General features: G+C 36.6%; 4 protein-coding genes across 8 annotated transcripts; 2 read left to right on the forward strand and 2 right to left on the reverse strand.

Annotated features, from left to right (window-relative positions):
* Positions 1–1,347: 1,347 nt before the first annotated feature.
* On the forward strand, positions 1,348–5,535 carry LOC113674183 (enhancer of rudimentary homolog). Its single transcript, XM_027190654.2, has 4 exons — positions 1,348–1,468; positions 2,619–2,706; positions 3,618–3,738; positions 5,106–5,535. Exons 1-4 carry the CDS (start codon positions 1,466–1,468, stop codon positions 5,200–5,202), a joined length of 309 nt encoding a protein of 102 aa, XP_027046455.1. The 5' UTR covers positions 1,348–1,465; the 3' UTR covers positions 5,203–5,535.
* A 243-nt stretch (positions 5,536–5,778) lies between these two features.
* On the reverse strand, positions 5,779–24,528 carry LOC113674176 (phospholipase B1, membrane-associated). Of its 2 annotated transcripts, none has more exons than XM_089211960.1 (17): positions 24,382–24,528; positions 15,090–15,461; positions 14,399–14,526; positions 14,122–14,182; positions 13,014–13,072; positions 12,842–12,909; positions 12,210–12,253; positions 11,550–11,661; positions 11,063–11,114; positions 10,844–10,924; positions 10,278–10,343; positions 10,005–10,102; positions 9,487–9,559; positions 8,637–8,735; positions 8,131–8,226; positions 7,548–7,613; positions 5,779–6,940 (listed from the first exon to the last, which is right to left on the reverse strand). In XM_089211960.1, exons 2-17 carry the CDS (start codon positions 15,352–15,354, stop codon positions 6,686–6,688), a joined length of 1,623 nt encoding a protein of 540 aa, XP_089068086.1. In that variant the 5' UTR covers positions 15,355–15,461; positions 24,382–24,528; the 3' UTR covers positions 5,779–6,685. The 2 variants fall into 2 exon arrangements, with proteins under 2 accessions (XP_089068086.1, XP_089068085.1); XM_089211959.1 differs by lacking the exon at positions 24,382–24,528 and adding an exon at positions 16,317–16,484.
* LOC113670986 (histidine N-acetyltransferase) lies at positions 16,501–17,982 on the forward strand. Its single transcript, XM_027187195.2, has one exon. It carries the CDS (start codon positions 16,596–16,598, stop codon positions 17,535–17,537), a length of 942 nt encoding a protein of 313 aa, XP_027042996.2. The 5' UTR covers positions 16,501–16,595; the 3' UTR covers positions 17,538–17,982.
* Positions 20,036–24,305, reverse strand: LOC149043032 (phospholipase B1, membrane-associated-like). 4 transcript variants are annotated; one of them, XR_016188319.1, is made up of 7 exons: positions 24,118–24,305; positions 23,834–23,894; positions 22,875–22,933; positions 22,708–22,775; positions 22,228–22,486; positions 21,561–21,628; positions 20,036–20,959 (listed from the first exon to the last, which is right to left on the reverse strand). XR_016188319.1 is itself a non-coding variant. In XM_089211962.1 (5 exons), the coding sequence occupies exons 1-5, from the start codon at positions 24,169–24,171 to the stop codon at positions 22,339–22,341; spliced, it is 390 nt and encodes a 129-aa protein (XP_089068088.1). In that variant the 5' UTR covers positions 24,172–24,305; the 3' UTR covers positions 20,036–22,338. The 4 variants fall into 4 exon arrangements, 2 of the variants coding, with proteins under 2 accessions (XP_089068088.1, XP_089068089.1); XR_016188321.1 differs by lacking the exon at positions 22,228–22,486 and having other exon boundaries at positions 20,818–20,959; XM_089211962.1 differs by having other exon boundaries at positions 20,036–22,486.
* Positions 24,529–24,684: the final 156 nt, after the last annotated feature.

The following is a 24,684-nucleotide window of genomic DNA, read 5'->3' on the forward strand; positions in this document are numbered from 1 at the left end:
GTTTGATTGTTTGCTTACTGCAAAGGCGTGTGTAAATCTTGTATTTCTCCCACCGAAAAACTGAATCAAATGCAACTTTTTTTTTCAAAACTCAAGAGGATTTAATGCGGCTTTCACCCCGTGAATTATTTCCTTTCTGCTCAACAGAATAAATGTACAAATTCAATGGTTTGGTTAAGACTTACCTAAAGTGTATTTGTAGTAGGACTTAAAAAACTTCGCTCAACTTTTTACAGTGAACAAATTGTTTTGGAGAATTCAGATATTACCCGAATGAAAGTTACATAGATTAATTAATTATAAACAAATATCTCACTTTTCTAACTCACTGAGTTACTACTTGTGAAAGATTGTTATATGGCGAATTGTTTTTAGACGGCGTATCAACCCATTCAATGAAACACTTGCTATCACAAAATTAATCATAACCATTATAATTTCCTCAAATGTGATTGGTGCATCAGCTGCTTTATGTTTCACTAATCACTCTGCACAGTTGTTATCGGACAGTTAGCTGTAATCGGACACCTGTAATCGGACAGTTGAAGCAGCCAATCATACTAAGTCCAGTCAGCTAAATCCACCAATCACAGAATTGATCACAATAACCATAGCAACAACCACTTACCCTGGAAAGAAAACTGGGAAATTTCCAAATTTTAAGCTTTAGACATGGTCCCTATTGGAGATGTTTGTCCAAAATTTTTTTTCGGAAATTGTAATGGTTATTATTAATTGGTTACAGGACTTCGTGTCGTCCAATTCCGTCTGCAATCATACTCGTGATTGACAAATTGGACTCCCGCTTCGCGGTCGTCTGATTTTGTAAATCACTCGTATGATTACAGACAGAATTGGACTCCACTCGGTCCTATTACCATTATTAATAATGGCAATAGGACTGAGCGGAGGCCGGTCTGTAATCATACGAGTGGTTATACTAAAGTTCGAATATAACGCGTGCTGTCGTCGGTTGAAACAGCGCGCTCTTTCACATTATAGAACATAGAGCTTTTTTCCGTTAACTGAAAGTAAAATTTCGGAACAAACGGGTCGGCAAACAGCAACAGAAGAACCAAACAAAGGTTCGTTAACATACTGAGCACCGTTAATGACGTTATCATAGCTGTTATCAGTTAGATTGCAAGCTTACTGGTGAAATTCGTACTAATCATGACGGTGTCAGAGCGACTGCGACCGTGCATGGAAATCTTCGGTCATCGAAAAGAAGCAAGCCTCAGAAATCACATCGGCCGCCTTTCTTTAATTCAAACTTTGCTTTTATTCTTACAAAGTGTTTCATTGGTTTATTTTCTCTGAACCAGTCCCTTCGCGTTTCAGGAGGGTTCTCCTTATATGGATATTCGACACAAGCACGAACGCGCCGAAAGCAAAAGAAGTGTCTCTTGGTCTTCACGTGGCTATCTGTGTATTTTTATCGATTTCAAACGTTTTTCCTCCCAACATGGTAAGTCGTAAGAAGTTAAATCAACTCTCAGGGATGCATTTCTTCATTGATGTAGCTGCAGAAAGTAGAAATTAATCGAGTTTCGCAGTGCACGACTCCAATGAATAGCTTTGGTGAAATGTTTGTATGATCATGCATTTGTTGACGTGACTCTTTCTTTTAAACAATCTTTTTTTCGTTTTTTTCATTTTAAAAGCAGTGTGTTCATGATCAATGCATTTAGTAGAAAGTCAGTACTCATCAATCAACACCCTTGTTATTATTTGGAGAAAGCCTTGCCAGGACTTAGCAAATAATCCGTTGAATTCGAAATTATGTAGTCGACATGTAAATTTAAAATTCTCAAACTCAAGTTCTCTCTAATGCATGTAAAAACTGGCAAAGACTCTGAGTGACAGAGATCGCGTAGTCTGCACTGGCTATGTGATTTGCAGTAGCTGGAGAAAAATTCTGGTCATCATTTTCTCAGAAGAATAGTGAAACTTCACCCATGATGATGGGGAGCGCTAGCAACAGCGTCCTCCCACTTCCGGAATTTGTAGCTTATCATGTTTTGTATAATTTCATCTCCACCACTGGTCTAAAGAAAGCGATAGATGCACCATCCCTTGTATGGTGATACAACAAGATGTCTAATAATATCCCTTTCTTTGTGGGAAACTTTGGCACAAAGAACTATTACTATTTTCATAGTGATGATGTACCTGTGAACTCTTCAAGAATACATGAGAGGACACTGTTGTCTCTAACATGGAAGTTTCAATGGAATTAGATGATAAGCTGAATTGCACATGCATTTTCATTAGTTCTTTCTCATGATCCATTGGAGCATAGACACGTAGATGATGTAACCGTAAATAACATTTTGCTTTTTTATCCTATAGAACAAAAAGATTCTATGTCGCTTGGGTCTGTGCAGTAATAGATCAGAGAAGATGTCAAATTGTGATAAGAGTATCAGTGACTCATTCAGCTGTGCCTTGTGTACTATATTTTGTCCTTACCTCATTTTAATGTCATCTGTGATCTACTGCTGAACAGATATATAGCAACATGGAATCTATTTGTTCATTGAAACATTTTATGGAAACCCTTGCTGGTATGAGATTTCACAGAGGTAAACTAAAGGAGTGTATTGTTCTCTTTGCAGAGTCATACCATTCTTCTAATCCAACCCAGTGCAAAGCCAGAATCCAGGACATACTCTGATTATGAAACTAAAGATGAGTGCATGGAAGGTAAAATTATAATAATAAATTGGATTTTAGAGGTGAATTTTCATTCCCTGTTTTCTGAGTCAAATGGGAATTCTTTGTGTTGGTTCTGGTGGAGGGAGGACTGGGAAAGAACAAGGAGGTGAACCAAAACAAACTTAACCCTCAAGTAATGTCAGGTACAGGAGTCAAACCCAGGCCTCAGAGGTGGGAAGCAAGTGCTCTCCCAAGTTGCACAGTGTCATACCTTAACTTGTGAAATTCCATTTAACATACTGTACCCTACCAAATATTGAACCAAATCACCAAGTGGGGTTAAATGCTTCTTGGGTTGAACAATTCTCCCAACTTAACATTACTGGATGATAAATTGCACTATTTTAAAGAAACTCCCCTGAAAACAATTTTGCTACTGACAGTTTTGAAGTATCAGTTTTTGTGAGGATGCCTTTGCCAGTTTCATTGGTGAATCACTGGACATAGTTTGTACAGGTCATGTTCTAGATAGAAAGTTATTTTTTCTAAGCAACATTGAGTGTTTTTCATAGAAAATGTTTTGTCAACAAGGGCAAAAGTACCTGAGGCAGTTTAAAATTTTCACATTATTTTGATACACGAGAGTTGTATAATACTTCATGAAATCTAAAAAACTTGAGGAATAAGTTTTAGAAAGTTGTTAAGTTTTGTAAGCTTAAAAGAGTGTGAAAACACACATTGAATGTATATAGTTTCCCTACAATAGCTTCACTTTTCAGTTAACAAGTAAGGGAATAGACAATTTAATCAGCTTGATTGGCATATCTTTTTGAAACCCCAGATTCTCTCAACTAATTTTCAAGGAAATATATAGCCACCAGATGGGGCAGTTAAGATTAGAACTTGTTTAAAAAATGTAGCAGCATCTCTAATAATATTCCATTAACTGTATCTTTCAGGAGTTTGCAAGATATTTGAAGAATACCTTAAGAAGTCCAACCCAAGCACCCCGTCAATCACATATGACATCAGCCAACTGTTCGACTATATCGACAATTTGACAGACCTGTCTTGTTTGGTGTACCATTCTAAAAACAGCTCCCTAACAAACTTGCTGCAAACCTACATTGTAGATTTGTAGGCTGTAGTTATCAGTAGTTTAGTGGCTTGATACTTTGGGTACTTGCAGGAGGCAGTGTGGCAGAGTGGTTAGGCTGCTGAACTTGTAATCTTGTTGTCTTGGGTTCAAGCCCTCCTTGCTGCTACTCACTGGATTCATTCTTGGTTGCCCCAAGTTTAACTCCTTGGCTGCATTTTGTAAACAGCTGTTTGCAGAAAGGGTGGTGGAATAAAGGCGCTAAACTGCATGTGACAACGCCAAAAGACATTGTCAGTAGTTTTCAGGTCATGGTTCTAGGACCTCAGGGTTTCAGGGAAATCAGAGAAAACATCACTGTAAGGAGAGGCCTAGGCATAGGTGTTTTATGAATTCATTTTGTTTGCAAGACTGACTTTTACTTCTTAATTTGTTGAAAAATGAAAAGAACTAACTAACTGACCCTAATCAATGACGAAAATGATGCAAACTTGACTAGAGTGAATTAGTAGACACCTTAAGAAAAAACTGTTTGCAACATAATGTTCTATCATTTTGAACTGATGGTATTCATGTCTATGTTGATATTTATCCCCTGTTTAGTAGATCATTTGTCCATATCTGTTTCTCTTATTACCAGATTACCTTGCAAGATTGTCACCTGCTTTTTTTCGTTTTTTCTCACAACTTTTCTGAAAACAGCTGTATAACCAGCTGATCTGCCTCTGGCCAGTTGGAATTTTTAAAAACTCTTTGTTTATTTGCAATTTGTTTGTATTGGTCCTGATAAGCTGTATTTGGGGAATGGTCAATTAATGTTATTATTACATTTAGTATTACATGACTAGAAAAGTAGATGATCAGGTTCATATCCACACCAATTTTAAATTGTTCCATTTTGTTGTGTTGTAAGGGGCCTTACTCTCACAAAACCTTCCTCCATCCAAGTTGCTTGCAATTCTTCAGGAAAGCTTCAGTTGAGGAATTGTCTAGGGATTATCCTGCGATAGAAAGGCTGTACGCTCACAGCACTTGGCTGCTTTAGACAAGTAACACTTGACATACAACAGCCTGCACCACTTTGCTGTCATGAAAGGGAAATGACTAATCATGAGAAGTTTGGATGATGTTCTAAATTTTTAAGTATATGGGTCCCAAAACATTTTGGAATTTTTACAATATGAAGTTCCTTCCCCAGTTTTTCACATAGGGAAAGTTCTTACCTGGAATAAACCTGTATGTTGTTTTTAACAGGGAATAGTTAGTTTGTAAAATTCTTTTGTTCAATTGTTGGTTAGATTTTGATGACTTTTTGGGGTTTTGTTTGTGTTTCACTTCTCTCTCTCAACAGACAACACCCAAAGCAGACATCTTTGTATGAACCACACAACAAGGAATGGATTAAAGAAAACATTTACATCATGTTAAGAAAGCAAGCTGGGAAATGACAAGTCTTAATGAAGATCAGTGGTCACTTTTTTTTCTTAGTCTGTATCATAATGCAACTCTGGTTTGTGTGACAACCCTAGTGCTGAATGTGCTGGTGGAAAGCCGACATGCTGTGACTTCTGTGGATGTCTTGTTCTTGTACATGTTGCTGAAATATTTTCTGTGAAATGCATGTTGACTCCTTTTTTGGAGTAAGGTTTTGCCTTGGACTCATTCTCACTGTCACTAATTACATCTATGAAGCCTTTTGTCCTTTTTTTTTCTTGTAATCTTTCTCTGGCAATATCATTCACTTCAATAAAGTTGTGAAATAAAAAAATAAAGTTATTGAAGTTTGTGCTGCAATGTTTTATGCCCATTTGAATCTTTGAAGTATGTTTCCAGGAACTGTTGACAATACTTTTAAAAGGCAAAGACTTGTTAATGCATATTTTTTTTTGTTGCATTCTAGGGCAATTATTTGACTTTTTGGGTAAACGAAAAAAACCAGACAAACAAAATAGATATATTAGACAAAACAAAACATCATCTGAGATGTGGGAGGACATAGTAAAAGATATAAACTACTCCTTCACTGAATTGCAAGAAAGTTTTATTCACAACTTGCAATGAAGCATTTAACAGTCTGAGCAAAAATGGGAAATTCTCTTTTTAAATAACTGCACAGTTTAAGTATACCTTTTTACAGCAAGGTAACCTTAAAGGGCAGGTGATGAACCTTTTTCCCCCCCTGCCTTTGACAGGACTGACGATCTTCAATGAACAGGTCACAATTATTCACTGAAGTGGAGGTGGCTAGAGGTGAATGTTCACCAAGCTGGGAAGCAGCAAGTTAAAGATCCACCTCTGCTACCTACACTGAAAATATAGCACAAAAAGATGATATTAACTCATTTATTCACTTATATTTGTGGGCCCAAATCCTGCATGAGTAGCTCAGAGGTGAATAGCAAAGGATATTGGAGTTTGAGTAACCAATCAAAGCATCCCTTAACACCATTTACTGTTTTAGTATATACTTATATTCAAATTATTGAAGGTTATGATGAATCTAATGATGAAAGAGTCAAAGATACTGTGCTTCTTCACATCTGGAATGTACAAACCACTAAAAATTGTGGTGTTTTCCCTAAAGTGGGCACAAAACTACTAATTTAGAATGAATGGACCTCTAACTCACACTTAACAAGATCTCGCATGTAAATCTTCATTATAACACTTAATTACTTTGTTATGAATTCTGTAATGAATTATCTTGAAACTTATACACCAGGAAACCTGTTATTATACAATAAATTATTTTGCCTATAGACTCTTTTCCAACTGGTCAATCTAAACAGTCTGGGACTTCAGAACAAAGGTTACCACATAAGTGACTGACAGTAAGCTGTAAGTTCACTTGTCAGCCCAGAGCACTGACAATCACCTAAACTAGTGAGCCATGGTGATTAATGGTAAGCCTTCTTTTTTTTTCTAAAATGCTCATAGTCTTGGTTTGTGAGGTCCAGAAGCATACAGTAATCTAGATGCCTCTGGTCTCCGCCGTGATTTTCGTCCTCTCCACACCATCACAACGACAATAATGACAACAGCTGTGAGGGACATAGCCAAAGCCACAGCAGCAACAGGTGGAAAGTCACCAGAAGATGACCTGTCATCACTGTCATCATTATCATTAGCAGCAACAGTATTTGTGACTGTTCTACTGTTAACTTTGGTGAACATGTATGGCTTGTCCTAAAAGTGGCAAAAAACTGCACTCAGTCAACTGTCAATGCTGGAAAGTCATTCAAGATATTCACTTTCACTTGTACTAATCTTGTAGGCCAACAACATTTTCAAATGTAGACATTTGTCTCCCTTAATTATGATATACATGATAAGCTGAATTGCACATGCATTTGATGTATTGGAAGGTAGATGCATAGGTGACATCACTGCCAACAACATCGTGCTTTTTCATCATGTAAAACAAAGACTATGTTAATGTTGCTGTTGGTCTGCACAATACTAAATCACAGAAAATATCGCAATGTGGTGAGAACATCAGTGACACATGGCTGCCACCTTTTTGTTCTTGCCACATTTTGATGTCATCTGTCTTCTACAGTAATACTGAATGATGACATGGAGTCTTTTTGTCAGTGGGGTACAAGGTGTATGTACAGATAGGTTTCTCTGGGTTGAATCACAAGGTTACACATAAATTCAAAGTTTGCCTCTGACTGTGTAGCCAGCTTCTCATAACCCACAGACTGTGCTTTTCTGGACCAAAAAGAATTGTTTTTCTCTTTCCTACTTCCAACTGATAACTAAAGGAATATTAATTCTTAACATTGCATACCTTAGATGGGCATCTTAAAGTCTCCTGGTCACCCCACTGCTTTGTCTTGGATCCAAATGGTTCCAACTACAATGATCATTATTTCAAATATTATCTCTGACTTCCAAATGTCATAAATTAGAACGCATAGTTTTAAGTGAAGAATTAAATGAGATAATGCAAGTTTTCAGCCTTCATCCATCTCCAAACAGGGTTAATTTTGTGGTCAAACAAAAAAATACTACCACCAACCTGCAGTGGCTTAATGTATACAACTTTATCCAAAGGTACTTTTCTTATACATGTAAATTAAATTTAGTTATTTTTGCTCCAGGTTTCTTAATTATCTATGTTTTCATTAATTTCTGGATTTCTTCACAACTATACTCAATCTTTTTTTAATAATTGTAATTATCACTTTGCATACCCCACACTCGAATAAATTGACTTTCAAGGCCTGGAAAAGAAATTTCCTGCAACTTTGCAGGTCAGAGTTCAGTTCTAGGGCCTATAAAACCCTCCCTTTACCTAGAATTTAGAGGATCTGCAACAATAATTCACCTGCATTAAACAAAGTGTATCGTCAATATTATTTATAACCTACCATATTGTTCCACAAAGCTAGTGCTGCTGCAGCATGACCTTGAACAGAGAAGTGCAAGCAGTCCACACCAAAGAAGGATTTCACCAAATCACCATCCTATAAAAAAAATGCAACTCTATATTGTATTCCTGAGTTGTTTACAGTGTACATACTGGCAGGGTTGTAACTAAGAAATAAGGGAGCAGGCTGAAATTTTAAGAGAGGTGGCTCAAACTTGGCTAGCATTCAATTCTATATCAAACCACTGTAATCTCTGCCTAATCTCAGAAATGTCTGTTGTGCTTTACTAACTAAAGGGATCACCAGCTAAAAGTCCAGCCAGTGATTGCTACTATTTTATGCAATGAATTTTGCCAGCATCCCCTGCTTAATGACAACCCTCTACTGACATTACTAATGGGAAAAACTCTTGAAAAAAATTACACCACAACTGAAGAGTTGCTAAAGATATGTACTGCACTTTCTGGGATGAAAATCTTTATCTCTAAATAGCACAAAGTAATCACCTGATTTCTTGGCGGCCCCTGGAGGGCAGGTTGAATAACCACTGCAAAGTTATCCTTTATGTCATATATTCCACTATTCACCAGTTCCTCCAATAATTTCTTTACAGGGACAGATAGAAAAAATATTACATGTTTGTCAAAGCTTTAAAACAATTTGATGAGAAGAAAAGGATTACTTTAAGCTCATAGTCAAGCCATCCTAACTTCAAAAGATCAGTGCAAACATTTATTGTAATGCATCATTACTGATTCTTATACCAAGTTCATTTGCACTGTAATTCTTTTAAGTTCAAAATATTCTCTTTATTTTACCAGTAATTCATTTATTTTTGCTGACAGTATATGTATATGATCAGCAAGCTGAGAAAATTTCATTTTTAAGTAGCATGTTTGTAAGTCAAGGTTACTAGGAGAGGTCACACACTTACACATAACAGAATTTTATATACGGCAGTTCTTTGCCTAATTGTGTAAAATGTTCTTCCTTGACAGGGACTAACAAAATCATGCAGATAGCTGGTAGCTACAGCTGACATTCTTAAAAACCCCCTCTTATCTATTGTTCCTTTGGCCTGTAAGAGCCACTGAATCACACATTAAGGTCACAAGAAGACAGGAAATGATCAGCAACTGAAGAAAAGCTTGAATTCTCCTTGTGAGCACCTTAGGAAAAGCAGGGAGAACAGAATGGAGAATATTCATTCTGATGTTAGCATGTAAAGGGTTAATCCAACTGAGACCATAATATTTGCCATTATAATACCTACAAACTGTAATTATTTTATTTAATCACTCTTTAAAATGAAGCTGAGAGTTGGTTAAAAATAAGTTTCAACAAGTTTGCTTCAACCTTATACTGTTCGACAGCTGTGGTAATTTTAGCTCTTTCTGTGGCAACCTTTCTCAAACAAGGACAAGAGCTCCTGAAAAGAAAATAAATATGTCTGAGTCATAGCTTTATAGCTTGTAATCATTTAAAATTCAATTTCTGCATAAAACTAATCTAAAAAGGAATAAGTTGTTACTGAAACGTGTATGGAGGAATTACAGTTTGCCTATTGCCCTCTACTCTGTGTACTCCCCCACCCCTCCTCCTCTACTCTGTGTACTCCTCCACCCCTCCCCTCTACTCTATGTACTCCCCACCCCTCTCCCCCCACAACCTCTCCTTAACATTTCAGGATTTTATACATCAGCAGGTTATTTCTGAGAGCTCAACAACTTAAATTTAGTCTTGCATCCTGCATAAGATCAACAAACCTTTCTCTGTGCACAATATACAATTAAAGTGAAAAGGATAAAACAATGCGCTGAATTGAGTGGGGTGTATGTATCTCAGTCACAAGAAAATATTGTTATGGAACCTACCATCCCAGAATTTGGCACAAGTTGGTATTTGCTTGATGTAACTCATAAAGAGGAGAAACATCCATGGGTGGAACTAAATTCACAAACAACCTGGGCACCTAGGAACACAAAGTGACAAAGTCAACTACAGTAAATATTAAGGACAATCTGAGACTGAAGTAAATAGTCAGAATATATCTCCTCAATTCCTACAATGGATTTGCACCCTGAACATTCATCTGGAAATACTTCATATTATCAATCTGACTAGTAATAAAATCAAAACAAACTCACCTCATTTTTTAGGTAATTTAGTGTGCGCATCATATATTTTATAAAAGAGCCAGCACTGAATTTTTCCTGAAATCATCAAAAAGTAGAACATGCATTAGTCATTGATTCAATACCACTTCGAACGATGATAAAACATACATTGTTTGGAATAAATTAATATTAATGCCTTCCTCTAATCATTTATTCATCTATCATTGACTATTCTAATCTTCCGGAAATTGAAACTCCGGTTCTATTTCTAATTATCACCCAAACTCTTGCTAATATTACTAATTGCAGACTCTTCACTTTTCTCCAGTGGAAGCACAGCTTGTGGGAGTTTAAGGCTGATGGGTTCCTGATCCATTTGTGAGCAGCAGTTGAGCATAAAAATTAACTAATTCATTAACAACTAATCTAAACAAAGTCTACATTTGAAATCCCAATTTGATATATATTTTTTAATCAATCATCAGTAACATCTCATTGACTGGGTAATTAATAACAACTGATACAATATTTTATTAATTAATTACTATGCAAAAGGTTGATATTAGCACTGATCATTTGCACCAGGTGAATCTTACCTCATTCTCACAAACTTGACAGAGGTCATCTGTTCCAATCCAAATTGTGAGAAGTTTCCAGTCATTCTTGAAGTCAATACCCTAGTTTAGATTCAAGCACCACAGAAATTTAAATCAATTTACTTAGACCTTTGGGTAAAAAAAGATATATATATATTTTTTCAGTTTCTATGCAATATATAATAAACCACACCATTTGAAATGTCATACTCTGATTACCTTCATAGCTTTCATTCTTGAAACCAGGTCCTTGGCTTGATTTTCAAGGTCGCTTTATGATAAACAAAAAAAATGATTAATTCCTATAGTATACCTTTATTATTGTGATCTATTAACTGTTCCACTCCCAATACCTCAGTACCCAGGTAGAAATCTTACTAAGATTCTTATTAAGATTCTTGATAGGAATCTTAATAAGAATCTTAGCAAGGTTCTTATAAGCAACTCTCCCTACTGTCTGCCATAAAATTATTGTGATGTTAGTTCAGAGAATTTGGTAGTGGATGAACTCGGAATTTCTTGACTGGTATTTTTCTTTATTCTCATTACTAGCATACCTAATATTGTATTGATATTGTAAGGAGAAATTCTGCCTTAGTCACTCATTGGAGCCAAAGGGTTAATACTGACTGTACATCTTAAAAGGAAGTTGACAGTCCCTTGCCAAAGGAGTAAGAATTTTTCTTTCAATACATGTACTACATACCTTGCAGAGGCACCAATAAAGGCTACATTAAGATCATCAACAAAATCATCGTCATCCTGTGACACCTTTGCAGATGCACCCTTTACAGATGGGCTGAATTGCCTGATGATATCTGTAAAATAGTTTAATTGATAGAAATCAAAAAAATCTTATATAATTATCACTAAATGCTGCCATATTGATATATAAAAACCATTAAAATTGTCCAGAATACTCCTGTTTTAAAATCTTTAGTACTCTTTTAATAAAAACAGAATGTCAAAAGTGTAAAACAATTGTTTCAAATTATTGATTAAAGATTTACACCTAATTTTGAAAGTAATTAAGGGCCATTAAAATTTAGACATGCTCTAGTAATAGCCGGCAATTTAATAATCATACAAAAATATTAAACATTAGCCAAAAAAAATTATGTTAACCTTTTAACTCCCATGAATGACCGAGACAGAATTTTTCTCTAAAATGTAAATACAATATCAACCAGATAAGTAATGAGAATAAAGACAAATATCAATTTGAGGATAATTAGTTCATCCAATACTAAATTCTCCAAACTAACATTGTAAGAATTGTATGGTTGACAGTAAGAAGAATTACAAATTTGATCTGGGAGTTAAAGGGTTAAGTGACAGTGAAAGTAAAACAAAAGTGGAGACTCACTTGGCACTGTTATTGTTTGATTCAGATGATATGCTCCTCCAAGACTACCAAATGTACAAATACGGAAAGTAAAGGTAAAAAAAATAAATAAGTCACTTTGAACAGACATTTGTTAGTATTTTACACTTCCTCAAAGACATGAAAATAATAATTCAAATTTTTTTTATTGCATTTTACGATCTGATCGTGTTGGATTGACATGATTATGAGTTTTAAATTAAATTGCCCACATTTGACACATGGTTCTGAATGGATTTGTTGTAGTTTATAAAGATTTCAATATGCTTCAGGACTACCTTAATTAATGAACCTTGAACAAAATTAATATAAAATCATATCAAGCTATTGAAACCAGTTTCAATCAAGATCACTTTGACCTGAGATTCAACTCAACCTCTTCTTTTCCATTTGGTAGATTCCTGGGGAGGATGCCTTTAAGCTGGGGAAAAAGCTCTTTAATGTTAAAGGCAATGGCCCATGAACTAGGATGACATCTATGTGTTACCCCTTTTTTTTTCTGATACTTGATTTCATGGTACTTTTAATTACCTGGATTGGTGCCCAAACATATTGTTATTTACATAAATTTTAAAACCAAAAGTAATTAACCTCAGCAATCAAAATATCTTTACCTCCATGAGAAATCTTTGTAATCCAAGAAAAATCCATTCACTGATGTTGCTCTTGCTCCTTGGCCAACCTTGAAAAACAAAATTGTATTTGTCAAAGGAAATGAACACCTCAAACTTCCATCAGATTGGAAAATAACAAAATTAATTTATTTGTCATGAAATAAACACATACTGTAAACAAATCTCCCATAGCTGCAATGACCTTGAAATCTGAAGCATAAAGCTGGTGAACTATTTTGTGACAAAGCAAAATAAAGACAAATGAATATAAAAGACTGCAATAATGATTAAGTTAAACTATTAATTCCCATAGGTGACCAAGAGAGAATTTCTTCTTAATTTATCATTCTTATTATAAAAGATTATCATGGGTTGATCTGACCATATTACGCACTTCTCACCTGAGTGCCAATACTTTAACCATTTAACTCCCAAGATCTCATTAGTAATTCTCCCTACTGCCTGCTATAAAAATAATACTTATGATTTTAATTTGGAGAATTTGGTATTGGATCAACTTGTAGTCCCCTAACTGAGTTTTCATCTTTATTCTCCTCACTAGTTTGCTTGATTCTGAGTTGATATTGAAAGGAGAAATTCTGTCTTGGTCACTCGTGGGAGTTAAAGGGTGAAAAGATCAAGCTAGAGGCAAAAAAATTAGCAACTGGACATGCAAATTCTATATAACAGGGCGTGAAATTGTGCCTAATACAGGCGCCAATGCGACTAAATTTTTCACTTTGGCGACCAAATCCTGAAAATTAGTCGCCAAATTGGCGACTAGAATGTTTTATCATAACCTTTCCAAGAGATATAGTGAATTAAACTTCGTCGTTAAGTTTGTTTCCAAAACGCAGCACATGCATCCCTATCGATAACTAGATGCCATCTTGGATTTAGTTGAGCTTAAACGTTGTATAGTAACAACCATCCCAGTGTCCACTTCGTAACTCCTTTCCCTAACTTAATTTTTGAGGGTAAATCTAGAATGCTGACAGCATAAAAAAAGGTTTTGTTTGTCTTTGAAAATGGCGACTAACTTTTTTTGAATTGGCTACCACTTTGAAGAATTTAGGAGCCAAGTGGCTATCAGAAAAAAAAATTAATTTCACGCCCTGTATAAACTATTTTTTTTTAAGAAATTGTTGTCTTGAGTACAGGATAAATGGGTCGGAAAAAGTCACAAATGGCTTAGGTATAAGCATCTGATTGGTTGCCAAGACTTGTACCACTCTGCACCAATCACAAAACAAAGTGTTACATACTGAGTTAGTAACAACCTGTTGTTGCAGAATGCTCTGAATTCTGCTGCACAGGGCAGTTTTCATTTGTTCCAATAGGCTGTTCAAGAAACAAAAAGAAAAAGTTATCATCAATAATCATGAAAGATGATGATGATTGAAAACTATAATTCCTTGTTAAATAAAGTTAACTAACTCAAGATTTGTAACAGTTTCAGCACTTAACAATTTTTTTTCCATAATAATTCAAGATTAAAGCTTAAAAAATTCCTCACTTACAGCAGAGGCTGGTTAAGTTACAGTATGTTAAATTCACCTTCAAGAGATTTTGTTCATCTCTCCATCCATTTATACCAGATTTATCTTTCATGTAAGAGATGCAGGTGTGTAGCTCTATCACATTTTCTGGGGTTTTCAACATTTTAGCTGTCTCCACATCAGCCACTGGAAGCATTAAACAAAATAGCATTTAAATGTTACATATTAAACTTGTCATTTCAAAGAATTTAGAACCATATTAAATATTCCTTTAACCCCTTAACCCCCCGGAGTTATTAACATCTATAATTTCTCCTTACAATATTGCCACTGAATTCAACATCAATGTCTTGAGAATATAGGAAATGACCACCAACTAGCGATTAGAGTATGATTGTTTTAACAAATTCTCCTTGGCAGCACCTTAGGAAATGTATACAGAACAGTCTGGAGAATATGCATACAAAATGACTTTGTTTCAAAGGCTTTATAATACCACGTCCCAGTACCAAACCTTAATATACAAAATATGCTGATCATGAACTTTTCCTGAAACAGCATAAAAAAACCCCTGAACTGTGCTAGGAAAAGCTACCTTATTTTTGACATGTGAACTGTTGTGCTTTTCCAACAGGGAAATTACCTCAGTCAAAATTTAAACTACCATGTAGGCTCATTCCATAAAAAATCTGGTCTCTGAAACAAGCTTAACAATTTTCCACAAATTATGTACAACATATTTATCTCACCTAGCACATTAATTGTGGCCAAAACATCACCATAGATACAGGAATAACTCCCAAGGATGTCAAGTGTAACATTTGAGAAAGAAATAGCAGTTTTGGTCATATCATCAGACCAGTAGCGTACACTTTTGACCTCTTCTACCTTGGGACCTGTTTTTTGCCATTTGACAAGTTCATCTTTCATGTCCCAATGCTTTCCCTCATTTGGTAATGGAGGGTTGATTTCACATATCAGCCTCAAGATACTTCTTGTGTGTTTCATGTCCATAACAACTTCTGAGGTATGTACATTTTCCAGTTTTGGATCATCCCATAAATAACCAACTTTCACAGAGGTGCTTCTAGTTGCTGGTAATGATGAAACACAAACCAAGCCTGTTTATGGGGAACATTGAGAAGTCTCTAAGTTAGTGCTTGCTGCCATATTTCACCATAAGAGGGTAATGGAACAAGCAAAGTATGCCACAGTATTACACTGAAGAACATGGTAAAAAAGCTCAGGCTGTAGCTTACAGTACGGAGCTCGGTAAAATTTCCGCACAGCCCCATACTATTGTAAAACAAATCTGTTTTCCCAACGGCAATGTATTGTTTTTGTCATTGTTTTCTCTATCCAAGAACTGAATGCATAATGTAGGATGGGGCTGTGCGGAAATTTTACCCGGAGCTCGAACACAGATAGTAATTTGTTAAAAAACATATGATAACAAATGAGTTTAAAATAATTTTGTACAAGTGCACTCAGTGTGGTAGGTCTCATTTGTTGCCATCAGACATGTTCAGTTTGTAACCATGCGAATACTGTTTCACTTGCTACAATCTCTCGACTTAAACACCTCACACAGAAGTAATGAATGTTAATTCAAAGAGGAAAAAAAGCAGTTTTAAGTTAAAACCTGCAAGCTGATGTTGTATTTCCAAAACAATTCGCACTCTTTCACCCAAATAATTCAAACATTTTTAGTAGAAACTATGAAAAGATCTTTGGTTACTTCTTTGAAAGTTGGTTAAAGAAACACCTCGCAGCCGTCAATATTCTCCTAAGTTTTTTCAATAACTAAAATGTTACCAAAAATATTTAAATCTCGTAACTGTTTACTGTAAACAACAATCGCCGAGAGTACCACAACGCATTTCCAATTTGAATCGCGAAAAAACCCTAGGCTGACTACCTAACGTAAAAAAGAAGCGTTTGTGAAGAGTTTTCATTGTCAAAAAGTGAACACGTACCGTTAATAGAGAGAAATGCATTCAAAACAGTTAGTTTCCAAGCATTTAACTGGGACGCCATCTTGCACTGGTCGTTAGCATAGTCGTCGTTGCTTAGTCGGTAAGCATCGGTTCTGTCGTTTTCGTCATCGGCTCGTGTTCGTGATGGTAGACAATCCGCGCCTTCTGGATCTATATATTTTGTCAGCGGCAACACCAAGACCACGCGGCGATTCAGTTACACGGTAGGATCAGGGTTCATATCAAGTCTTAATCCCTAATCGCAAGCCAAAGTTCGCCATGGATGCAGTTACTTTAACATTACGACCAGCTGAGGCTGACGACTTCGATGAAATAGTGAAACTTTCAGAGGGAATTTACGCAGGACATGATTATCTTCCGTTGATATTCCACCAGTGGCTTCAAAGGGACAACATAGTTGTTATACTTGCCCATTGTGGCGTGAGACTCGTCGGATTAGAGGCATACTTCGTAGTAGATGATGGTCGCACTTTCATTCATCGAGCGGGACGCGTTCATCCAGATTATCGAGGTCAAGGTATTTACAAACAGGTCGGCGAGTACTCCATTAAACACGCAAAAGAGCATTATCCTAATTTACAAAGAAAGCGGTTTTCTTCCATTCGTGACGCTGAAATTCCTGATCCGAGGAAACTTTTCGAGTTACATATAGAAGGGTATCACGTTGGGAAGGAATTCTGTGACAAACTAAAGCAAACAGCCTTGACAAATTCGATGGAGATCAAGACGTGTGCACCTGATTATTTCGCCAATATTATTGAATCTTTACCAGCCAGGCCGTTCACGGGGAATTCTATTTTCCTCAGTAACTGGTGCCCTTTCGAGAGACTTCGATCCAATGTTGACCACATTTTAAGAGAAAGTACTGAACTCTATGTGGAGAAATGTGATGACGACGTTATTCCTAATTCTCTTAGTGTTGGCACGCTTTCCCCAAGAGTGAAATACTTTGAATGGGTCGCAGAGGTTTATGCTGATTCTCCAGATCTTTTTCAAGCTCACATCGTGCATCAACTAAAGCGTGCTTGTGAATTAATTAACGACGATTTTATTTTTACATTTACGATGCAAGACGAGAGTTTAAGTTCGCTCGCAAGGATCATCATGAAGGACCAACTAAAGTTCAAAACGGCTGACTTCTATCATAATAGGACACTGAAAGTCTATGAGACGGACATAACCGAAAAATCCCACCGTTAAAATACCCCACTCACCCTATCCTGCTTTAAGACATTTCAAACCTGCTTTGCAGACTCGTCGCCAGTCTTCATTCTCCTCTTTTGTGCCAGTGAGTGTCGATTGCGTTGCATTGTGATAGCGTTATTATCAATATAGCCGAGAAATCGGCAGATTTTGACTGAATATTCCGTTAAAGTTAGACCGTTCCTTTTTCCTTTCACCATACGTACATGAAATTTGATTGATTCTGATTGTGTAGAAGTATTTTTTGTACGTATTTGTCGCGTATTTTATGGTTCTCAAGGACAAACGCAATCACTGTTTTTTAGTATTTACTCTGAAAAACTTGAGACCAGATTTCGAGAGGGTCAAATATGATGTACGATGTAGTTTGAAGCCTTTTAAAGATATGAATGGTTGCTTTGATCCTTCTTTAACAACTCTGACTAAACGCTCTCCAACGGTACACGTGTATTATGCATTGTTGGTTATAGAGAACGTAAACCCATGATGCTTGATTTAACAAATAGAGAAGCCTTGACTGTGCTCTGTTCTGTTATAAAGCACGCAGGAAGCGGCTAGAGCACGAAAGAAGTGTAAGGAGAAACACAAGACGTAGTCGAGTGTTTCTTCCCACTTCTTGAGTGCTTTAGCCGCTTCCTAAGTGCTTTATAACAGAACAGAGCACAATCAAGGCTTCTCTATTTGTTTTATAATAAAGAATCCGTTAAATTCCCCAAGCATCACTTTCAATTTTCAAAACAAACTTTATTTCCAAAGCGAACAACAATGTCGTCAGCATGCTCTATACTCTCATAAAGCACGCTACAATAAGCCAATCAGAATCCCTGTTAGAATGGTTCAAATAATCTGATTGGCTTTACAAGACTAAAGCTGTCAAAAGTGTCAAACCATCAAAGTTCAAAAACCATCAAAGTTCACATTCTACGATAGTTTACAAATTAAAATAGTTCGGCAAGTCGAATTTAACACTGCCTGAAGTTTTTTAGTCTCTAATATAGAATCTTGAAGTTAAATGTTCAGTGAACTTCAGCCGAATTATGGCCCATAAAAACACGCGAGTTTTTTCACATGACAAGGTAGAAAACAAACTGTTCAAGGCGAGTGTTTTTTGAATGAACGACAGCCGAATTCACCGGAACATGAAGATCGCACGTGATGACAGTGCCGCAAAACTCGGCTGCAGTGACTTATGTGAATTGCCACTCAACGTATCGGAATGGATATCAGAGCAAGCTCTTATTTTTTCACTCGAAAGGCGGCTGATGTAGTTTCTGAGGCTTGCTTTACTGTGATGACCGGAGATCGCCATGATGAGCGAGCCGCGATGAACTTAGCATGATCATATTCGCTCAGACACCGTCATGATTAGTATGAATTTTAACAATTATGCCAGTTTGGTTATATTTTTCATCATTTCTGTTTTGTTTTTGAACACTGAACTTTATATACTATACGAGTGTTAGCTGTGTTTGATTTTTATTACCGTACGCAAGCTTGCAATCTAACTGAGCGTGAAAATCTTTAAAACTCGGAATGTTTATTTTGTTTTTCCTTTGAGGATGGCGCCTGGTATGTTTACAAACCTTTGTTTGATTCTTCTGTTGCTATTTGCCGGCTCGCTTCAGTTCCGAAATTTCACTTTCAATTATCGGGAAAAAGCTAAAAAGAAGTCCCGGAAAAGGTCGAACATAGTACAATTGGCAGATGGCGTGACAGCTTTAGCTCAGTTCTATGCTCTATACTCTCATAGAGCACGCTCTTTCAACCAATGACAGCGCGCGTTATATCCGAACTTTATTATAATATATGTATCCAAACCAGTTTGGTTTTATACCTAATTCCTGCGCTACTTTCGCACTCATCTCCATGCAGCATCACTGGCTTGGAGCCACTAACGGGACCGGCGCCTACGTTAGGGCAGCACTCCTAGACTATAAGAAAGCCTTTGATCTTGTAGATCACAACTTACTGATCGCCAAGCTTTACAGTCTAGGAGTAAAATCCACCGTTGTCAACTGGGTGATCGACTTTTTGCTTGTCTCAAGCTTAGCTCTGATCGTTTTACGAGCTTTACCCCAGTCCCCGCTGGAATTCTACAAGGTACCTGCATCGGCTCTTAGCTCTTTTTGGGCATGATTAATGACCTCGCTACCTCGAGCAAACCCCCTTTCTGGTATGTGGAAATTTGCCAACGACACCACGGTCTCGGAAATTGTTCCCAAGTCCAGTGCAACAAAGATCAAAGACACAGTGGATTATGTCCTTCAGTGGTCAAACGACAACAAATTCAAGCTGCACTCGTTAAAGTGCAAGGAACTCCGAATAGACTTTCGAACGAAACCGAACGAGGTCGCGTATAATTGAGGCCAATGTCAATGCCTTTGAAACCATTATACAATAACAATAACTAAAGTCTCATGCTGTCGCGGTAATATTAGTGAATCACATTCTTACTGGTTCAAAGCAAGAGAAGATTTAAAAGCAATCATTAGCCATGTTGGACCACCAACTTTATTTTACATTTTCATCAGTTGATATGCACTGGCCTGAATTACATGCACTCTTTGGTGGTGAAAATAATCGCACAGCTGAGCACATGCATCAGAATGTTATAAGCAAGCAATCTTCATATTACTGATTGGTTTTTAACTTGACGCTTGGAAAATTTTATCAAGTTTTGGTTGTATAATTCACTGGATGCAGAGTGGCACGGGTACAGATTTGAATACCAAGCAAGGGGAGGTATCCATGGCCATAGAGTCGCTAAACTTGAAAATGATCCAGGGCTATGTACACTGTTTGAAAAAGCTCTTAAAGGCTATTTAGCTGAGATGCCAGTAAATAATGCAGACCCAGCTGATTTATCAGAACTAAATCGACAGAGTTGTGATGGTATAAAAGCATCAGAGATTGTCTGCTAGTATGTGGACTTGTTGGTATCCACATACCATCCAAACCCTTCAGACAATGGTACTTGGAAAAAACCGTCAATTCATCTTTGTCAGAAACATCACAATGACATAAAGAATACTGATAATGATTACATTGATTTACTAAATACTGTCCAACGACACACTCACTGCAGTTCTAATTAATGTCTTAGAAAAAGACAAAATGATTCAGACCTTCAGAGTAGGTTTAACTTTCCACTTGAACCTTGCTCATGTATAAAGCTTCAATTTGAGCCTATACATTAAAAAAAAAACCTAAACAATACAACGTGAAGATAGTAACAAAGAGAAATGACGCTAGACTTGATAATCACCAACGTCTTCAACTGCAGGGCTGGAGAGCTGACTGTGACATTCAGGTAGTCATTGATTATCATGCCTGTGTTGAATATACCTTGCCAAATATTCATCAAAAGGTGGGCCACGTTCCTCTATCATGAAATCTGCATTCAATTCCACTGTCCGTAACTGTAACATTGAAAGCAATCCCACAAAACTGATTAAAAGGTAGTAATGAAGTCACTTGGGCAAAGGGACTTTTCTGCACAAGAAACAATGCATTATTTACTGTCACTGAAATTGGTCAGCTCATCCAGTGGAATACCCATTAGTTTAAATGGATCTCATAAAATAAAAGCAAATTCTCCTGAAGGTGTAAGAACAAATGATTAACTTCTTGATATTTATGCTAACCGTGCTGCGTATGCTAAAGAAATTCCCAATATGCTGAATTCAATTTTCATTACTTTTGCTACAAAGTACAAATTTGTCAACAAAAAAACTTGCAGCACAGGCAGATAATATTGTTCTTGGGGTTTTTCCGGTGTACTCTCCAAATAACAGAAGCCCAAATTTGTCCCTTTACTGTAAATATCAGCTGATCGTATATAAACCCTGGCAGGGAACCCAAGAAAATGCTTGGGGTAGTCAACCAGGTATTGATAAAATTTACATCACTGAATCAAATATTTTTAGAAACCCCATACGCAAAGGAACATGTTACTGATTGGCATGATAAGTTAAACACTGTTCAGAATTACAAGAAATATGACACTGAAATTGAACCTACTACAAAAGAATTAACTCCTCAACGTGAGGAGCGGATTCTTTAAGCAGATCTTGTTCCTGGATTATGTGCTTCAAATATTCAATCACAAAAGATTAGTAACTCAGATAAATAAAAACAAATGCCTTCGTAGTTAAAAATCAACAGGGATACATCAACTCAAGAAAGTTTGTTGCAAAGGGAAAATGTTGATGTCAGTACTTTTAGTGATATGCGGAAGTGTGCCTATAATGATTGCTATAAACAACACAATGCTCACAGTACAAAGCAGTTACAAAAAAAACAAAACAATAGTAAGTCAAACTATAGACTTTCCTAACAGCCTATCATAACAAAAAACAAACAAACAAAAAGTCTAAACACCCAAATGGTCTGTCAGACTTAAACATAATTAATTGCTTGATATTGTATTGATATTGTATTGATATTGTAAGGAGAAATTCTGTCTTGGTCACCCATGGGAGTTAAAGGGTTAATGAAACTTGAACAAATGTAAAATCATATCAATCTGTTGAAACCAGTTTTAATCAAGATCACTTTGATCTGAGATTTAATTCAACCCCTCCTTTTCTGTTTGGTAGATTCCTAGGAGGAATACCTTTAAGTTGGGGAAAAGCTCTTTCATGTTGAAGGCAATGGTCCATAAACTAAGATGACAAATCTGAATTACCCTTTTTTTTCTGATACTTTATTTCATGGTGTAAGAGGCGGGATGGCCTCATGGTTCGTGCGCTTGAATCCAGATCAAGTGGTCCAGGTTTGAGCCCTGGCCAGGTTTGTGTTATGTTCTTAGGCAAGACACTTTACTTCCACAGTGCTTCTCTTCACCCAGGTGTACAAATGGGTACCAACAAATATGCTGAGGGTAACCCTGTGATGGACTAGCATCCCATCCAGGGGGGAGTGGCAACACTCCTAGCCACTTCATGCTAAAGGAAAGCAGAGTTAAGCGCCAGCCCCACGGGCCACTTGGGCCTGTATAAGCCCTGGCCCCATGGGCCACTTGGGACTGTATAAACTGAAGCTTTACTTTTTATTTCATGGTATTTTTAATTTCTAAAATTTTCCTGGACTGGTGTTCAAACATACAGTTATTTATATCAATTTTTAAACCAAAAGTAATTAACATCAGCAATAAAAATATTTTTACCTCCATGAGAAATCTTTGTAATCCAAGAAAAATCCATTTACTGATGTTGCTCTTGCTCCTTGGCCAACCTTGAAAAACAAAATTGTATTTGTCAAAGGAAATGAACATCTCACACTTATATCAGATTGGAAAATAACAAACATATTTGTTTTGAAATAAATACATACTGTAAACAAATCTCCCATAGCTGCAATGACCTTAAAATCTGAAGCATAAAGCTGGTGAACTATTTAATGACAAAACAAAATAAAGACAAATGAATATAATGGACCACAATAATTATTTAGTTAAACCGTTTAATTACTGTAGGTTACCAAGACAGAATTTCTCCTTAATTTATAAATACTAGTCAAGCAGATGAGTGATGAGAAATTTAGAATTTTAGGGAATTAGTTGATTTACCAAATTCTCAGAAGTAGCATTATAATAATTGGATGGCAGACAGCAAGGAGAACTACTAAAGGAGATTTTAGGAGAAAAAGAGACAAGTAGCAAAAGCAGCAACGTAAAGCAAATGATTTGGATCTTAAATTAAATGCTTCAACTTTAACATAACAGGTGAAATTTATTTCTTCCACATCCACAAGTCCGAGTATTTACAAAAGTGCTGGTTCTTTGCTGCAAGGTACTTATTATAAATTAAGCTTATCATGGGTTGATCTGACCATATTACGCACTTCTCACCTGAGTGCCAATACTTTAACCATTTAACTCCCAAGATCTCATTAGTAATTCTCCCTACTGTCTGCCATGAAAATAATACTTATCATTTCAATTTGGAGAATTTGGTATTGGATCAACTTGCAGTCTCCTAACTGAGTTTTCATCTTCATTCTCCTCACTTGTCTGCTTGATTCTGAGTTGATATTCAAAGGAGAAATTCTGTCTTGGTCACTTGTGGGAGTTAAAGGGTTTACAGATCAAGCTAGAGGCAAAAAAATTGGCAACTGGCCATGCAAATTCTATATAAACTAGTTTTTTAAAGAAATTATTGTCTTGGATACAGGATAAATGGGTTGGACAAAGTCACAAATGGCTTAAGTATAAGCATCTGATTGGTTGCCAAGACTTGTACCACTCTGCACCAATCACAAAACAAAGTGTTACATGCTGAGTTAGTAACAATCTGTTGTTGCAGAATGCTCTGAATTCTGCTGCATAGGGCAGTTTTCATTTGTTCCACTAGGCTGTTCAAGAAACAAAAAGAAAAAGTTATCATCAATAATCATGAAAGATGATGATGATTGAAAACTATAATTTACTGTTGCATAAAGTTAACCAACTCAAGATTTGTAACAGTTTCAGCACTAAACAATTTTTTTCCATAATAATTTACTAATTAAAGATTAAAGCTTAAAAAATTCCTCACTTACAGCAGAGGCTGGTTAACTTACAATATGTTAAATTCACCTTCAAGAGATTTTGTTCATCTCTCCATCCATTTATCCCAGATTTATCTTTCATGTAAGAGATGCAGGCATGTAGCTCAATCACATTTACCACATTAACATTACCACAAATATTTAAATCTCATAACTGTTTACTGTAAACAACAATCGACGAGATTACCACAACGCATTTCCTATTTGAATCGCGAAAAAACCCTGGGCTGACTACCTTACGTAAAAAGAAGCGTTTTTGAAGAGTTTGTATCGTCAAAAAGTGAACACGTACCGTTAATAAAGAGAAATGAATTCAAAACAGCTAGTTTCCAAGCATTTGACTAGGACGCCATCCTGCACTGGTCGTTAACAAAGTCGTCGTTGCTTGGTCGGTGAGCATCGGCTCTGTCGTTTTCGTCGTCGGCTCGTGTTCGTGATCGTGGACAATCCGCGCCTTCTGGATCTGTATATTGTCAGCGGCAAAGCCAAGGCCAGGCGCCGATTCACGGTAGAACCTTGGTTCATATTAACGAAGGCGCGCTATAAAAGGAGAGGTGCCTTAGGTACCTCTGGATCATTTGTCAATCAACCGTCG

Source organism: Pocillopora damicornis, chromosome 7 (genome assembly GCF_964200805.1).
Source record: "Pocillopora damicornis chromosome 7, jaPocDami1.2, whole genome shotgun sequence".
Taxonomy (NCBI): Eukaryota; Metazoa; Cnidaria; class Anthozoa; order Scleractinia; family Pocilloporidae; genus Pocillopora; species Pocillopora damicornis.

Coding starts and splice junctions, on each gene's coding strand:
- LOC113674183 (XM_027190654.2), top strand. Junction 2,707..3,617: donor TAAAGATGAGTGCATGGAAG/GTAAAATTATAA, acceptor TGTATCTTTCAG/GAGTTTGCAAGATATTTGAA. Junction 3,739..5,105: donor ACAGACCTGTCTTGTTTGGT/GTACCATTCTAA, acceptor CTCTCTCAACAG/ACAACACCCAAAGCAGACAT.
- LOC113674176 (XM_089211959.1), bottom strand. CDS start 16,377: ATGGCGTCCCAGTTAAATGCTTGGAAACTAACTGTTTTGAATGCATTT. Junction 15,462..16,316: donor TGCATTTCTCTCTATTAACG/GTACGTGTTCAC, acceptor CCCCATAAACAG/GCTTGGTTTGTGTTTCATCA. Junction 6,941..7,547: donor CTTTAAGATGCCCATCTAAG/GTATGCAATGTT, acceptor TGCCACTTTTAG/GACAAGCCATACATGTTCAC.
- LOC113670986 (XM_027187195.2), top strand. CDS start 16,596: ATGGATGCAGTTACTTTAACATTACGACCAGCTGAGGCTGACGACTTC.
- LOC149043032 (XM_089211962.1), bottom strand. CDS start 24,171: ATGAAAGATAAATCTGGGATAAATGGATGGAGAGATGAACAAAATCTC. Junction 23,895..24,117: donor ATGAACAAAATCTCTTGAAG/GTGAATTTAACA, acceptor TTTCTTGAACAG/CCTAGTGGAACAAATGAAAA. Junction 22,776..22,874: donor CTATGGGAGATTTGTTTACA/GTATGTATTTAT, acceptor TTGTTTTTCAAG/GTTGGCCAAGGAGCAAGAGC.